General features: G+C 35.3%; 1 protein-coding gene across 1 annotated transcript in view; it reads left to right on the top strand.

Annotated features, from left to right (window-relative positions):
- LOC122733605 (transcriptional regulator ATRX-like) overlaps positions 1–15638 on the top strand; it is a 96656-nt gene that overhangs the window by 60919 nt on the left and 20099 nt on the right. The window contains exons 26-29 of the mRNA XM_043974156.1: positions 3124–3232; positions 6603–6780; positions 13690–13884; positions 15231–15380. Of these exons, the coding sequence (XP_043830091.1) occupies positions 3124–3232; positions 6603–6780; positions 13690–13884; positions 15231–15380 (632 nt within the window). The remainder of the gene's footprint in view (positions 1–3123; positions 3233–6602; positions 6781–13689; positions 13885–15230; positions 15381–15638) is intronic.

Here is a 15638-nt window from a genome sequence, read left to right as displayed (position 1 = left end):
TTTCATTATTTCCCTTGATATTCTTGACTTTTTGCTTTTCCAGATGAATTTTGTTATTATTTTTTCTAGCTCTATAAAATAATTTTAGGTAGTCTGGTTGGTATGGTGCTGAATAGGTAAATTAATTTAGGTAGAATTGTCATTTTTTCTATATTAACTCTGTAGATAGGCCTTTTCTTAACTCCACATGTTCTCTTTTTTCTAATACCTGGTATGCTTTAATAAATGTTTAATGCCCAAAGACTGGTGCTAAAGCTTCTAATTTAACAGAACACCTAAATAGCCCCATCTTAGAAAAAGGAAATTGAAGAAACCCTCAATGAGCTCCCTAAGCCAGAATCCCCAGAACCAGAGGGTTAGAAAACAATACTGTATAAAGTATTTGAAAAAGAAGGAGTCCTTCCAAATTCCTTTTATAACACAAATATGGTGCTGATACCTAAACCAGGAAGAGCAGGTGCTAAGACAGAAAACTGTAGAACAATTTCCCTAATGAATACTGATGCAAAATTTTTAAATAAAATATAAGCAAAAAAATATACCAATATATTACAAGGATTCTACATTATGACCAGCTGAAATTTATACTGGTTCAATATTAGAAAAACTATCAGCATAGTTGAGTGATTGGACAAAACCAACAGAAATCATATGATTATCTCATTAGATTCAGAAAAAGCTTTTGAAAAAATACAACACTCATTCCTATTATAAAAATTCAAGACCATAGGAATAAATGGAGCTTTCTTTAAAATGATGAGCAAGCATTATTAGTAATGGAGATAAGGTAGAAGCCTTTCCATTAGGGGCAGCTAGGTGGCGCAGTGGATAGAGCACTGGTCCTGGAGTCAGGAGGACCTGAGTTCAAATCCGGCCTCAGACACTTAACACTTACTAGCTGTGTGGCCCTGGGCAAGTCACTTAACCCCAATTGCCTCACTTAAAAAAAAAAAAAGAATCCTTTCCATTAAAACCAGGGGAAAAGAAATTGAAAGAATTAAAATAGGCAATGAGGAAATTATCACTCTTTGCAGATGTTTTATATGTTTTTGTCTTTTTGTTTGTTGGGGGACGGTGGGGGGGGGAGGCAATGAGGGTTAAGTGACTTGCCCAGGCTCACACAGCTAGTAAGTGTCAAGTGTCTGAGGTTGGATTTGAACTAAGGACCTCCTGAATACAGAGCCCGTGCTTTATCCACTGCACCACCTAGTTGCCCCTGCAGATCTTATATTTGGAGAAACTCAGAGAATCAACCAAAAAACTAGTTGAAATAATTAACAGTCTTACCACAGTTACAGGCTATAAAATAAACCCACAGAAATAATTGGCATTCCTATATATTACCAACAAATCTCAACTGTAAGAGTTAGAGAAATTTCATTTAACATAACTATAAACAATATAAAATACTTGGGAATTTAACTGCCAAGACAAGGAACTAAATGGACAAAGTTACAAAATATAGAAATAAAGTCAGATCTGAACAATTGGGAAAATCTCAATAGCTCATGAGAAGGCTAAGTCAACATAATAAATAATTGGCAATTCTACCTAAATTAATTTACTTATTTTAATGACATAACAATTAAACTAATCCGATTCTTCTCAGCAATACACTGGTCCAAGGCAGTTCCAAAGGACTCATGATGAAAAATGCTCTCCAAATCCAGAAAAAAAACAAAACTATGGAATGTGGCTACAGATTGAACCATACTATTTTCTTTTGGTGCTGTTGTTTTTCTTTTTCTGAGGTATTTCCTTTTTGCTCTGATTCTTCTTTCACAGCATGACTAATTCAGAAATATGTTTAATAGGATTGCACATATATAACCTTTATCAGATTACTTGCTGTCTTGGTGAGGAGGGAGGGAGGAGAAGGAGGGAGAAAAATTTGAAACTAGAAATCTTATAAAAATAAATGTTGAAAACTATCTCTACATGTAACTGGAAAATAATAAAATACTTTTATTTTTAAAAAATCACTTTTCAAATTTGAAAAGTATTCAGACAAATCCTGTATAGCAAAAATACCTAGAAATATAGGTGCTCCAAACGAAACCTGGAATTTACTCAAGTATACACTTAATTGATGATCTTTTAGCTGCTACTTATGGATTCCCAAGATTAGGGATTATTATTTTCCAGTTACATGTAGAGATAGTTTTCAACATTTATTTTTATAAGATTTCTAGTTTCAAATTTTTCTCCCTCCTTCCCCTCCCTCGCCCCTCACCAAGACAACAAGTAATCTGATAAAGGTTATACAGTCATATTAAGCACATTTCTGAATTAGTCATGCTGTGAAAGAAGAATCAGAGCAAAAAGGAAATACCTCAGAAAAGAAAAATAACAGCACCAAAAGAAATAGTATAGTTCAATCTATATCCATATTCCACAGTTATTTTTTTTTTCTGGATTTGGAGAACATTTTCCATCATGAGTCCTTTGGAACTATCTTGGACCAGTATATTGCTGAGAAGAATCAAGTCTGTCACATTTAATCAATACATAATTAATGTTCTTGATACTGTGTACAATGTTCTGGTTCTGCCCATCTCACTCATCATCAGTTCACGCAAGTCCTTCCAGGTTTCTCTGAACTCCTGCTCATTGTTTCTTACAGTACAACAGTATTCCATTACATTCATATACCACAACTTGTTCAGCCATTCTCCAATTAATGGGCATGCCCTCAATTTCCAATTCCTTGCCACCACAAAAAGGGCAGCTATAAATATTTTTGAACATGTGGGTCCTTTTCCCTTTTTTATGATCTCTTTGGGGAAAAGACTTAATAGTGGTATTGCTGGATCAAAGGGTATGCACAGCTTTATAGCCCTTTGGGCATAGTTCCAAATTGTTCTCCAGAATGGTTGAATCAGTTCACAGCTCCACCAGCAATGCATTAGTGTTCCAATTTTTCCACAGCTTCTCCAACATTTTTCATTTTCCTTTTTTGTCATTAGCCAATCTTGAAAAGTGATTTTTAAGAAGCATTAAATATTTCATGAATTTTGATTTTGTGTGTATATACAAGATAAGTTTATTAAGAAACTAAACATTCTAGTATGTTAATGGCTGTATTCCAATGTAACCATCCCATTTAAAAAATTTAATATATAGGTAAAGGAAAATGGTTTCGCAACATTGATTATTATCGATTGGATGGTTCTACAAGTGCACAGTCAAGAAAGAAATGGGCCACAGAGTTTAATGATGAAACTAATGTGAGGTGGGTATTTTTAGAATTTTTTTCCCTTACTCATCTATGTTGCAAGTCATTACCAGTGCATGAGAGGCACTTTTTTTTTTGTTTTGTTATCTTCAAGGTGTTTTTGCTCCTGACTATCTGATATCCAGTGCATATTTCTTGAAAATTTTTCAGTGCACATAGATATTTTCTCTACCTAGAAAACTATTTCTCTTTATTATTATCCCCTTCTTAGTTTCTGTTGATTATACTTGTGAATCCCTGTAATCTAGCATTTTCTCCTCAAAAATTATTTTCAAATTCTTCAGTCATCTGATTTTATCATCTCTTCATCTAACTTTTTACTCCCAATCATTTTACATAATAAATTGCATATTTGTCTGAATTTTTGATACATCAGTAATGCATGCATCTTAAGTTTTATATAGCAAATTTTATACTTAAAAGCATATTATTGTTCGCTTCTTCACATTTCATTATGACTCCATAACTTGAACATTTAGGCCTTTTACCTTTTTCTAGTAAGCTACTCCATCTTTAAAGCAGACATGTATTTATATATACCTTCTTTTAGTAATATTTTCATTTCTTTCATTGTTGAAATTACTTTTGAAATTCAGTTTTATTTTCAGTTCCAGATTCACACTCTCCCATCTTCCCTTCATTTATCCATGGAGTTGTCAGTAACAAAACTTGTTGTCCAGATAAGAATAGTTAAGTAAAATACAAACCAAAATTAGGCTTGTTAAAAAGAAATGCTTCAAAAAAAAAAAAAAAGAGGAATGCTTCAATTTGGAACTATGCCTAAAGGGCTATAGAACTGTGCATACCCTTTGATCCAGCAGTACCACTGCAAGGTTTATGTCCCAAAGATGTCCCCAAAAAGAGAAAAAGACCTATTTGTACAAAAATATATATAGCAGCTCTTTTTGTGGTGGGTAAGAATTGGAAATCAAAGGAATGCTCATCAATTGGGGAATGTCTAAACAAGCTGTGGTATATGATAGTGATGGTATATTATTGTGCTCCAAGAAATGACAAGCAGGATGATTTCAGAAAGGCCTGGAAAGACATGTATGAAATACTGTCTGATGAAGAACTGTGAATTATTTAACTATTCTCAGGAATACAATGATCCCAATACAATCCCAATGGACTATTGATGAAGCATACTACCCACCTCCAGAGAAAGCTGGTATTGATGGAACAGACTGAAGCAAGCTATTTTTCACTTTCTTTCATTTTTTTCCTTTTATTCAGGTTTTCATGTACAAAATGGCTTAATTTGGTAACATTTTACATAAAAAACATGCATCAATCTACATTCTTTATTCATCAGCTTATTCCTTGGATGGGAATGGCATTTTTCATCATGCCACTTAGTCATTTTACAATTATATCTGACTCTTTTGGGGTTTTCTTGACAAAGAAACTATAATTTGTGATTTCCTTCTCCAGTTCCTTTCACAGATGAGGAAACTGAGGCAGATGGGGTTAAATGACTTGCCTGAGGTCATACAGCTAGGTAGTATCTGAGACCAGATTTGAATTCAGGAAGATGTCTTTCTTAATTTGAGACTGGCCCTTGATCCACTGTACCATCATTAGATTTATGGTGGGTCATTGTGTTAAACAAAATTCCTAAATCTGAAGATATTTGTTGCTGGTTCTGCTTCATTTTGCATCAGTATATAGAAAGATTTCTGGGGTTTTCTGAAATCATCCCTTTTTTCATTTTTGCTGCATAGTAGTATTATGTCATATTTCTAAACCATAGGTTTTGTTCAGCCATTCCTGAATTGAGGTATAAATCTCTTAATTTCCTTTTTTTTCTGCCACCAACAAAAAGAACAGGTTCAGAAATTTACTGAAAAAAATAATTCCATAAAATTAGAACTGGGCAAATGGAAGCTGATTTCACGAGACATCAAAAAGTAGTAAAATAAAGTGGAAAAAATGAAAAAAATAGAAGAAAATATAAAATATCTCCCTGGAAAATAGTACAAGGAGAAATAAAAGTATGAGGATGAGGAGGCAAAGAACATAGAATGGCTTGCCCAGGGTCTCATCGTGTCTGAGGCCAAATTTGAACTCAGGTCTTCCTGACTTCCAGTGCAGCACTCTATCCATTTAGCCACCCCTTCCAAGATGTATGAAGAACTGATTAACATTTATAAGAAAAAGTCTTACCGAATTAGCTACATGGTCAAAGAATATGAACATGCAGTTCTCAAGGGAATAAATCCAGGTTATCAAAATCCATATAAAAGTCCTACTGCAATAATAGTTAAAAGAAATGCAAATTAAAGTAATTCCAAGTTTCTAACCATTATATTGCATTATATTGGCAAAGATAATAGAAGAGGGGAAATGAAAAACATTGGAAAGACTGGGAAAACAGGAATATTATAGCATTGCTGCTATACCTGTGATTTCATGCAGTCATTCCTGAAATTCTTAGAATTAGTAGCTAATAATGGAATAGAAAATGTCATAAAAAATAAAAAAGTGACTAAGTGGTTCAAACCCTTTGAGTAGCCCTGAGAGATCAAAGAAAAGAAAAGGATCTTTATGTCTAAAAACATTTAAATCTATAGCAGGTTTTTGCAGTGACACAGAACTGCAAAAATACCTATATATTGGGGAATGGCTGGAGAAGTTATGGTACGTGAACGTGGTGGAGTACTGTTCTATAAGAAATGATGAAAGGGAATGTTTAAGAGAAACATGGGAAGGCTTGTATGAACTCCATACTTAATATAGTGAGTAGAACCAGGGTTACAATTTTTACAAGTGTAGCATATGTACGTGGTGAATAAAGCACCAGTTCTGGATTCAGGAGGACCTGAGTTCAAATCCAGCCTCCCACACAATGCTTAATAGCCGTGTGACCCTAGGCAAGTCATTTCCCTACCAAAAAATAACATATATGTCAAGATAAACAACTTCAAAAACCTTAAGTATACTTTCTCTTTCATATTTTGATGTGTTTTTGATACTTGAAATAACCAGTCTGCCTAGATTGTTTGGTTACATGGCTTTCTTTCCAGCATATGCCTAATGAATATGTGTGAATACACACACACACACACACACACACACACACACACACACACACACACACACACACACACACACTTTTTCAAGGCATTCAGGATTGAGTGACTTGCCCAGGGTCACACAGCTAGTAAATGTCAAGTTTCTGAGGCTGGATTTGAACTCAGTTTCTCCTGACTCGAGGGCTGGTGCTCTTTCCACAAAGCCATCTAGCTGCCCTGAACTTACATATTTTCTAACTCATAAAGGCAATATTCATGACATATTTGTTAATTTTATAAGAATAATCTTTTGTGAGAATAGTTACTTTTTTTTTTTCTTTTTAAATTTCTAGGGGCCGACTATTTATTATTTCTACCAAAGCAGGGTCTCTTGGAATTAATCTGGTAGCTGCTAATCGAGTAATCATCTTTGATGCCTCTTGGAATCCATCCTTTGATATTCAGAGTATTTTCAGGGTTTATCGTTTTGGTCAAAATAAACCTGTCTTTGTATACAGGTTTTTAGCTCAGGTAGGTTTCAGTTTCTCATGTAACAAAATTGAAAGTATAAGCAAAAGTTTGAGGCTGATGAGCAGTTATGGGTAAGTAAAGCTGACATACCATTCTTTACTTTAATATTTTACTTATATATATAAAATGATCTCAAAATATATTTATTGTATTCACAGTAATTCCCCCTCTCTAATATCATTTATATATATGTGCATAGATATGTATGAACACACATATGGTAGGTGAAATATATCAATATATTTGCCAGTCATGGGATTTCATAGAAAAACAGTGACCTCACATGCTAATAGTGGAGACAGCACGTTGTTTTAGATGTATAGTTGATTGGTTGTTGTCCGTCCTTCTCAGAGGACCAAAATGGCATCACTATGTCAGAGTCAAGTTACAGTATGCTCTACCACAAGTAGGCTTCACAGTCATACAACAATGAGGTCAGCATAGCAGCTCTGTACACCTTCAGTTTATGAATCCTACATCTCTCCAAGCTTTGCTTTTACTTTGCTTTTGATAAAGTTAAATGCTACCTTCTTAGGGATGGAAGAATTATCCTCCTGGTAAACCTTGTGGAGTTCTCATTTTTCATTAGCAGCTTCTGAATTTCCCCATCATTTTTATCAAACCAGCCTTGATTTTTGCAATTGTTATGGCCTTGATGAGCAAATGCAGTGCCGTACACCAAATTTCTGAAGCTGCCCGCTCCTTTTCTGCCCCATTGTTTTCAATCATTGGTTTAACTTTCCCTCCATCTTAGCAACAAACTTCCTGCTCAAAGAAGCACTCTAATCTGTTGATATTAAGTCTTCTGGTAGTCATTTTGTGTTGGGGCCACCACTTTTGTTGAATATGAATATTTAGCTTGGAGAGGATAAGTCTAGCACTCTGTGCCACAAAGAATCTTCTTCACTCCCATGTCCTGTTTGTCTCTCCTTACAATCACATTGTCTATTCAATGCCAGTCTTTGCTGCAAGGATGTGTCCATGAAGTTTTATTGTATTTTCATAAATGTTGGTGATGAGAAGGTCATGAGATGTACAAGTCTTCAGTATTAAGTGACCATTGCTGTTGCAGTTGTATTGTCATGAACCTGACTAGATTAGTTTTGCTTCACAGAGCTCCTCTTTACTGTGGCCAGTCCAGAAAAACTTCAGTAAGCTGGCTTTCACTTGCCAGCCTTGTTTCACTTAGGGCTGCTGTTTGGATGAGATACCTTCTTAGTTCTCTCCCAGCAAGAGCTGTTCATCTTTCAGAACTACTGGATTTTTTGTTGTCTTTGGGTCTGCAATGGTGAGTGAAATCATCTTTGCAAAAGTTTTTGTACATTTTTTTGTGTTATGTTTTGATAAAAGGGTGGTAATCAGGCCAGGTTTGGATGAGGCAGACAGTTTTACAGCACATTTTCTTGCCCTTCTTCATACCAGGAGGTGAGCAGTATGGTCCTTAAAAAGGCTGTTCACACACCTGGAGAGCTGCTGAATCCCATTACTGCTTCCAGTGAGATGACCCTATAGCCTAGACCGTCTGTACCCAGGGTTGTGATTCCAGCTCCCAGTGTATCCACACCTGCTGCTTCATCACTTGCCTGTTGCCACAGGACTTTGAGATGGGCAAAAGTGGTAAATTGGTGTGGGTGATATCTTTTGATTCATGCATAAATTTGATTTAAGCAAGACAGAGTTGGAAGAAGTCATCAGTCAGTCATCACAGTCTAGTAGCAGGAAAGAGTCAAGACAACTGGTGATGGCTTGAGATGCAGTGGATGACCTTGGGGTCTTCATTGTCTCACCATGCTTTAAGCAACTCCTCAGTGCCTATTTCAGGTGCCTTCATGGCTGTTGGAACAAATTGTTCTCATCCACCCATTTCACCAGGGGAAGTCTTCACATATTTGGGGCAAACACCCCGCAAATCACCAATGGGTTTGAGACCCCCTCAGTTACCCTCAACTTCATTTACCCTGTCTGCCAAAATGGTTTACTGGAGTGTGACCATTGCACATGCTACAGCTTCATGGAAACACAGATGAGAGTTAAGTGGCTCAGGTGAACTCTAGAGGTAGAAAGCATCCCTGAACAGGGCTCAGCAGCCTTCTCACCAGTAGTATATACCTGAACACAGCATTCAACCTCAGTTAACAGCTAATAAAAGAGTGAATTTGCCAGAGTCCTTAAAAAATCTAATCAAAAATACTTTTTTTCATCAAAAGGGATGAGGAAAGGGGACTACATACAAATATCAGATATCCCAAAGCAGAGATTCTTTTTTTTTAATTAATAAAGTATTTTATTTTTTTTCCCATTACCTGTAAAGATAGTTCTCAACTTTTGTTTATACAAGCTTTCCAATTTCAGATTTTTCTCCCTCCCTCCCCCCTCCCCGAGACAGCAGGTAATCTGATATAGGTTATATCATTAATCATATTTCTGCATTAGTCATGTTATAAGAGAAAAATCAGCAATGATGAAAAAACCTCAAAATAGAAAAAACAACAGCACCAAAAACAAAAGAAATAGTGTTCTTCATTCAGCATCTATACTCCGCAGTTCTTTTTTTTTTTTTCCTGGATTTGGAGATCCTCTTCTATCATGAGTTCCCTGGAACTCTTCTGTACCATTGCATTGGTGAGAAGAATATAGTCCATCACAGTAGATCAACACTCAGTGTTGATGATACTGTGTACAGTGTTCTTCTGGTTCTGCTCATCTCACTCATCATCAGCCCACACAATACCCTCCAGGTTTCTCTGAACTCCTCCTGCTCATCATTTCTTACAGCACAATAGTATTCCATTGTATTCATATATCACAACTTGTCCAGCCATTCACCAATTGATGGGCATCCCCTCAACTTCCAATTCCTTGCCACCGCATAAAGGGCAGCTATAAATATTTTTGTACATGTGGGTCCCTTTCCCCTTTCCATAATTTCTTTGGGAAAAAGACCCAAAGGTGGTATTGCTGGGTCAAAGGGTATGGACAGTAAAGCAGAGATTCTTAACCTTTTTTGTATCATGGAGTCTTTTAGCAGCCCTTTGGAACACTTAAAATTTTTAAATAATTGAAGGAAATAGTAAATTTTAGTGAAAGACTGCTGAAAGTACTTTTTTTGAGTTTATGAACTCTCAAATCTATTTAAAAACTGTAGAACCCATGAATCTCAGGTCAAATATCTTTTTTTTAAAGAAAATAGCTTTTACAAAGAATCCTTTCTAATCTATTAAAAAAAATTAGATAAAATACCAAAATAATCACAGGTAACAATATTCAAGAAAAGAGCCAAGTCTTAAGTGTCTTTACAGAAATAACCAAAGGACTACATGAAGTTGAAAGCTGTACATGTGCCACAGAATAAAATGCTAGAGAGAAAATTAACCAACGAGACTGGGTGATACTTAATAACTACTTTAAATTCTATGGGAAACAATTCTTTCAAATCACCTTACTCAAATGGACTACATCCCTGGACCACTATTAGTGAAATTTGAAAGATGATGGGAAACAAGAGAAATGCCACAAGATTGGAGGACAAATGTGTTTAAATTTTCTAAAATGGAATGAGAACACCCTTCAAAATATAGGCCATTGAGCTTGACTTAAATTCCTGGGAAAATTAAATCATGAAAGAGATTACCAGAAAACATCTACAAAGATGCCTTCAAGACAGAATTATTTGGAAAGAATTATTAATCTAGGAGATGAAGGGAATGTATATATAATTTACTTAGAAATTATTTCAAAATATGGAGAAGAACATGATGAGAACTGAATCAGATTAGATTCAGTCAGATGTGCTATGCTTGTCATATCTGTATATGAGAGATGACTAATATATAAGATGATATAATTCAAAGGAACTTGACAAGTTAGCATTGGACTATATCTAACAAGATGAAAAGTCTTGTATTTAGTTATTAACCGCCAGAACTTCCTAAGTATTGAGTGATGAAGATATGGAGAGAGAGCTGCTTTTCTTTTTTAAAAAAGCTAGAAGTTTAAATAGACTGCTGTCTCAATATGAGTCAAGAGGGTGATATGGTAGCCAAAAAAGTATCCCATTTTAACAAATATTTATTGTTTATTGTTACTTTAAAGTTTTTGAGTTCCAAATTCTATCCCTCCTTCCTTCCCTTCTCTTCCCCCCTCCCCAAGATAGTGAGCAATCAGATATACATTATACATGTGCAATTATAAAAAACATTTCCACATTTGTTACTTGTTTTTTATTTTATTATTTGTTTACTGTTACTATTTGCTACATAGCAGGTACTTTGGTAAGGTTATTAGAGAGATAAAGAGATCAGTTTAGTTGTGAGGGTATCTTTGTTATTGAAACTGATGACATGTAAGTATGAAAAAAATCAACAGTTTTAAATGAGTAATATGTGCTTTCAGTGGACTTTCATTTTCTGTTATTTAGAATAAATTTTAATAAATTGGTGGGGCAGCTAGGTGGCGCAGTGGATAAAGCACTGGCCTTGGATTCAGGAAGACCTGAGTTCAAATCCGGCCTCAGACACTTGACACTTAACTAGCTGTGTGACCCTGGGCAAGTTACTTAACCCTCATTGCCCTGTCTCCCATCCCCAACCCCCCCCCCAAAACAAATTTTAATAAATGAATACATTCTCCTATATATCCCAAAAGTTTTCATTACTCTATATTTTAAAACTCTCGAGTAAAAAATGACTTTTTATTTCCATTTTAAATATTGTTATTTGTTAGCCATTCCCTGTCTGTAGCTTTACTACTTTCACTTAGCTTTCCTCTCTGGAGCTAAATAGAACAAACTTAATCTTTCTTATGAGTGATAGCTTTTCAAATATTCATCCACATATATATTTTCTTCATGATAGCATTTATATACCTTGTTAAAGTTTTCATTTTACACATGTTATCTCATTTTGACCTCTCAAGAACCCTGGGAAGTAGGTATCATTATTATTCCTAGAGCTGGAAACTGGGTCAGACCGATATTAAGTGACTTGCCCACTGTAAATGTCTGAGACAGAATGAACTTGGGTCTTGACTCCACAGAACATGCTATTTCATTAAATTTAAAAGAAAAGTCTGGAACACCCTCTCGGTGAGTGGAAGTGAGTTTTCATTTTTTGTGTGTGTTCTGTTTCACAATATGACTAATGCAATAATATGTTTGACATGATTGTACGTTTATCATCTATGTCAGAATGTTTGCTACATAGGGGAGGGGAAAGCTAAGGAAGGGAGGGAGAAAAATTTGGTATTGAAAATTTTATAGAAAATGAATGTTGGGGTAGCTAGGTGGTGCAGTGGTTAGAGCGCTGGCCCAGGAGTCAGGAGGACCTGAGTTCAAATCTGGCCTCAGACACTTAACACTTACTAGCTGTGTGACCCTGGACAAATCACTTAACCCCAATTGCTTCACCAAAAAATAAAAAAGGAAAATGAATGTTAAACTTTCTTTACATGTAATTGGAAAAAAATAAAATACTATTTACAAAACAAAACAGACCTCAGATTTTTACTAGACAAAATAGTATTGCTTGAAAAATGTAAATAGGAAAGTTAATGACTACAGAGTATATGTCATGACTTGATCCTCTGAGTATCGAGTGTATTTGGGCAGATGTGAAAACTGCAAAGAGATACTTTTGGATTTGGAAAGGGAAAGAACTAGAAATGTCCTAAATTTACAAGCTAAAAAGTTCTGTTTCAAGAGTTGGTACTCTTCAAGTGAAAACTATGATGGAGAAGACATTTTGGTTGAGAGATAAATTTTACCTACTTTGTACATGTAGTTGCTTAGCATAGTTTCTCATTCTCTTCAGTTTATATTTGAGAAACTGAGCCATTGAGAAATTAAATGATATAATATAAAACTAGTAACTGAAGCATGTTGTGAAGCCAGATTCCAAGTTCATTGACCTCTCTGCCAAAATATATTTTTTCCATGTGTGTTGCAATTTTTTTCTACTATTCTGGTTTTACTTAAATTGTTCTCTCCTCTTCCTTCACCCCTTGACCTCACATTGTACTTTCCTGGCAAAGTATTGTATATTTTTTCCTGTGTCTACGTTTATGTATATCCTTGTATTTTAAACTATTAATATTCCCATTAAACTAGGGACAGCTGGGGCAGCTAGGTGGCACTGGCCCTGGATTCAGGAGTCCCTGAGTTCAAATGCAGCCTCAGACACTTGACACTTACTAGCTGTGTGACCCTGGGCAGTCACTTAACCCCAGTTGCCTCACCAAAACAAAACAAAAACAAAAATAAACAAAACAAACTAGGGACAGCCCTGTCTTCTTTCTAAATTTTATGTGGTAGTTCTCTGCATAAAGCCAGTACTTAGTAAACATGTGTGAACTCATTATTGTTGTTTTCATTGTCACATTTTGTTTTTTCCCATTTTCTACTTTTTTTCTACTTCCTCAGACACTGCTCTAATTTTTTATCTCCTATAGAAAACCAACCACCAGTACTGAAATCCCTGTACAAATATTCCATAACTATAACCATCTAGTAGACATTTTCATTTATGTCTGTACCTATGTACCTCAAATGTAACTTGTCCAAATCTAAATTCATTAACCTTACGTACCTTAATGAAGGTCTAATTTCTTGTTCATATTGATTTCTATTGTTTAAGATGCTAGGCCTTTAGCAGTAAGCCAGACAAAAACCTTTCGAAAAATGAAATAACTTTAGTATTGTATGCTTCAAGTTCTTTCCAATGAAAGGTACTAGAACCTTTTGTATAGAAAGAGAAGAAAAAAAATTACAGTAAAACAAAATATTTTAGTAACTGAAAAGAATTACATCTAAGTTTTGTGGATTCAAGTATCAAGCACTGGCTATGCATAACTAAAATCTACAAAGTAAAGTTTCAGAGTGGTGAAATGTGCATTTATCATGTAATTATAATACAGGGAACCATGGAAGATAAGATCTATGAACGTCAAGTAACCAAGCAATCACTCTCTTTTCGGGTCATTGATCAACAACAAGTTGAACGCCATTTTACTATGAATGAACTGATTGAACTTTATACATTTGAACCAGACTTATTAGATGATCCTGATTTAGAAAAGAAGAAAAAGAGGGACACTCCTATGTTGCCAAAGGTATATATGATAATTTGATTATGAAAGATATTTTGATAATGTTTTAAAAATTAATCATAAGTGTTTAGTTGAAAATTTTAAAGAGAGACTTAGTTTTCTGATCAGCAAAATGATAGAAGTTAATATTTATATTCCCTAACCTACAGAGTTGTTGTAAATAAAGAAACTGCTAGCACTTCTGCAACTTAATATCTTGTAGAGTAGTTTGGCACACTGAGAAGCCAGATAACATTCCCAGGCTCACACAACCAAAATGTGTCATAAATGGCACTTGTTACACCCTAGTCTTAGCTCTAAGCCCTATTTTCTTTATTTTAAAAAAATTAATAAACACTTTTATTTAAAGTTCTGAGTTCCAAATTCTATCCTCCTCCCTTCCCTTCCCACCCCTCTCTGAGGTGGTAAGCAATCAGACAAAAGTTATACATATGCATTTATGTAAAACATTACCATATTAGTCAATTTGCTTAAGAAAACTTGAATAAAAGAACATCTTTGGGATATAAACCTAGCAGTGGTATTGCTGGATCAAAGGGTATTTCCCAGTTGATAGTCCTTAAGGCATAGTTCCAAATTGCTCTCCAGAATGGTTGGATCTTTTCACAACTTCACCAACAGTGGATTAGCATCCCAGCTTTCCCACATCCCTTTCAACATCCAGTCTTTTTCTTTTTTGCTATATTTGCTACTCTGATAAGTGTGAGTTGATACCTCAGATTTGTTTGAATTTTTATTTCTCTGACCAATAGTGATCTAGAGCATTTTTTCATATGACTATAGCTTTAATTTCATTGTCTGAAAATTGCCTGTGAAGATAGAAATTCTTTGCGGAAAAAACCTTCCTGTTGGGAAAGGTTGAAGGTAAAAAGAAAAGCTTATGTCATGTCTGACTCATCAAAGACCATAGCACACCAAGCTCTTCCATCCTCCACTATCTCTAGAAGTCTGTTCAAGCTCATAGTCATGGTTTCCATAAGCTGTCTAATTTTTGGGTATCCCCTTCACTTTTTGCTTTCAATCTTCTTCATCAGCAAGGTCTTTCCCAATGAATCCTGTCTTCTCATCTTGTGGCCAAAGTATTTTAGCTTCAGCTTCAGTTCTTGACCTTCCAGTGAATAACATGAATTAGTTTCTTCATGTATTGACCGTTTTGCTGTCTTTGCTGTTCAATTTGTTCCATTTGAAAGCATCAGTTCTGTTGCTCAGCTTTCCGTGTAGTCCAGTTCTTACAGCCATAAGGTTTTTTGTTTTGGTTTTTTTGTTTGCCCAGGGTCACACAGCTAGTAAGTGTCAAGTGTCTGAGGCTGCATTTGAACTCATTTTATCATTTTATTTGCTTTAAACAGGACACAGTCCTTGCAGAATTGCTTCAAATACATAAAGAATACATTGTAGGGTATCATGAACATGATTCTCTTTTGGACCATAAAGAAGAAGAAGAACTGACTGAGGAGGAGAGAAAAGCAGCATGGGCAGAATATGAAGCAGAAAAAAAGGTTGAGTCACTTAGTTCCTTAGTATTATATTCCAGTTCGAAGTATTTGCAACAGAATTTGCCTGTTTTAGTACTCAGACCTCAGAATGAGAGGTACCCTTGGAACCTGGCTTTGAAGTCAGGAAGAGTTGGGTTCAAATACTATTTCTGTCACACTACGGCTGTAGCACAAGGCAAATCACTTAACATTTCAATGCTTTTTAATGTCATTTCCTTTACATATGTACCTCATTCTATGTTCTTCCATACTTTCCAGCAG

This window comes from Dromiciops gliroides, chromosome X, assembly GCF_019393635.1.
Source record: "Dromiciops gliroides isolate mDroGli1 chromosome X, mDroGli1.pri, whole genome shotgun sequence".
NCBI lineage: Eukaryota > Metazoa > Chordata > Mammalia > Microbiotheria > Microbiotheriidae > Dromiciops > Dromiciops gliroides.
This window is presented reverse-complemented; position numbering and strand designations above follow the sequence as displayed.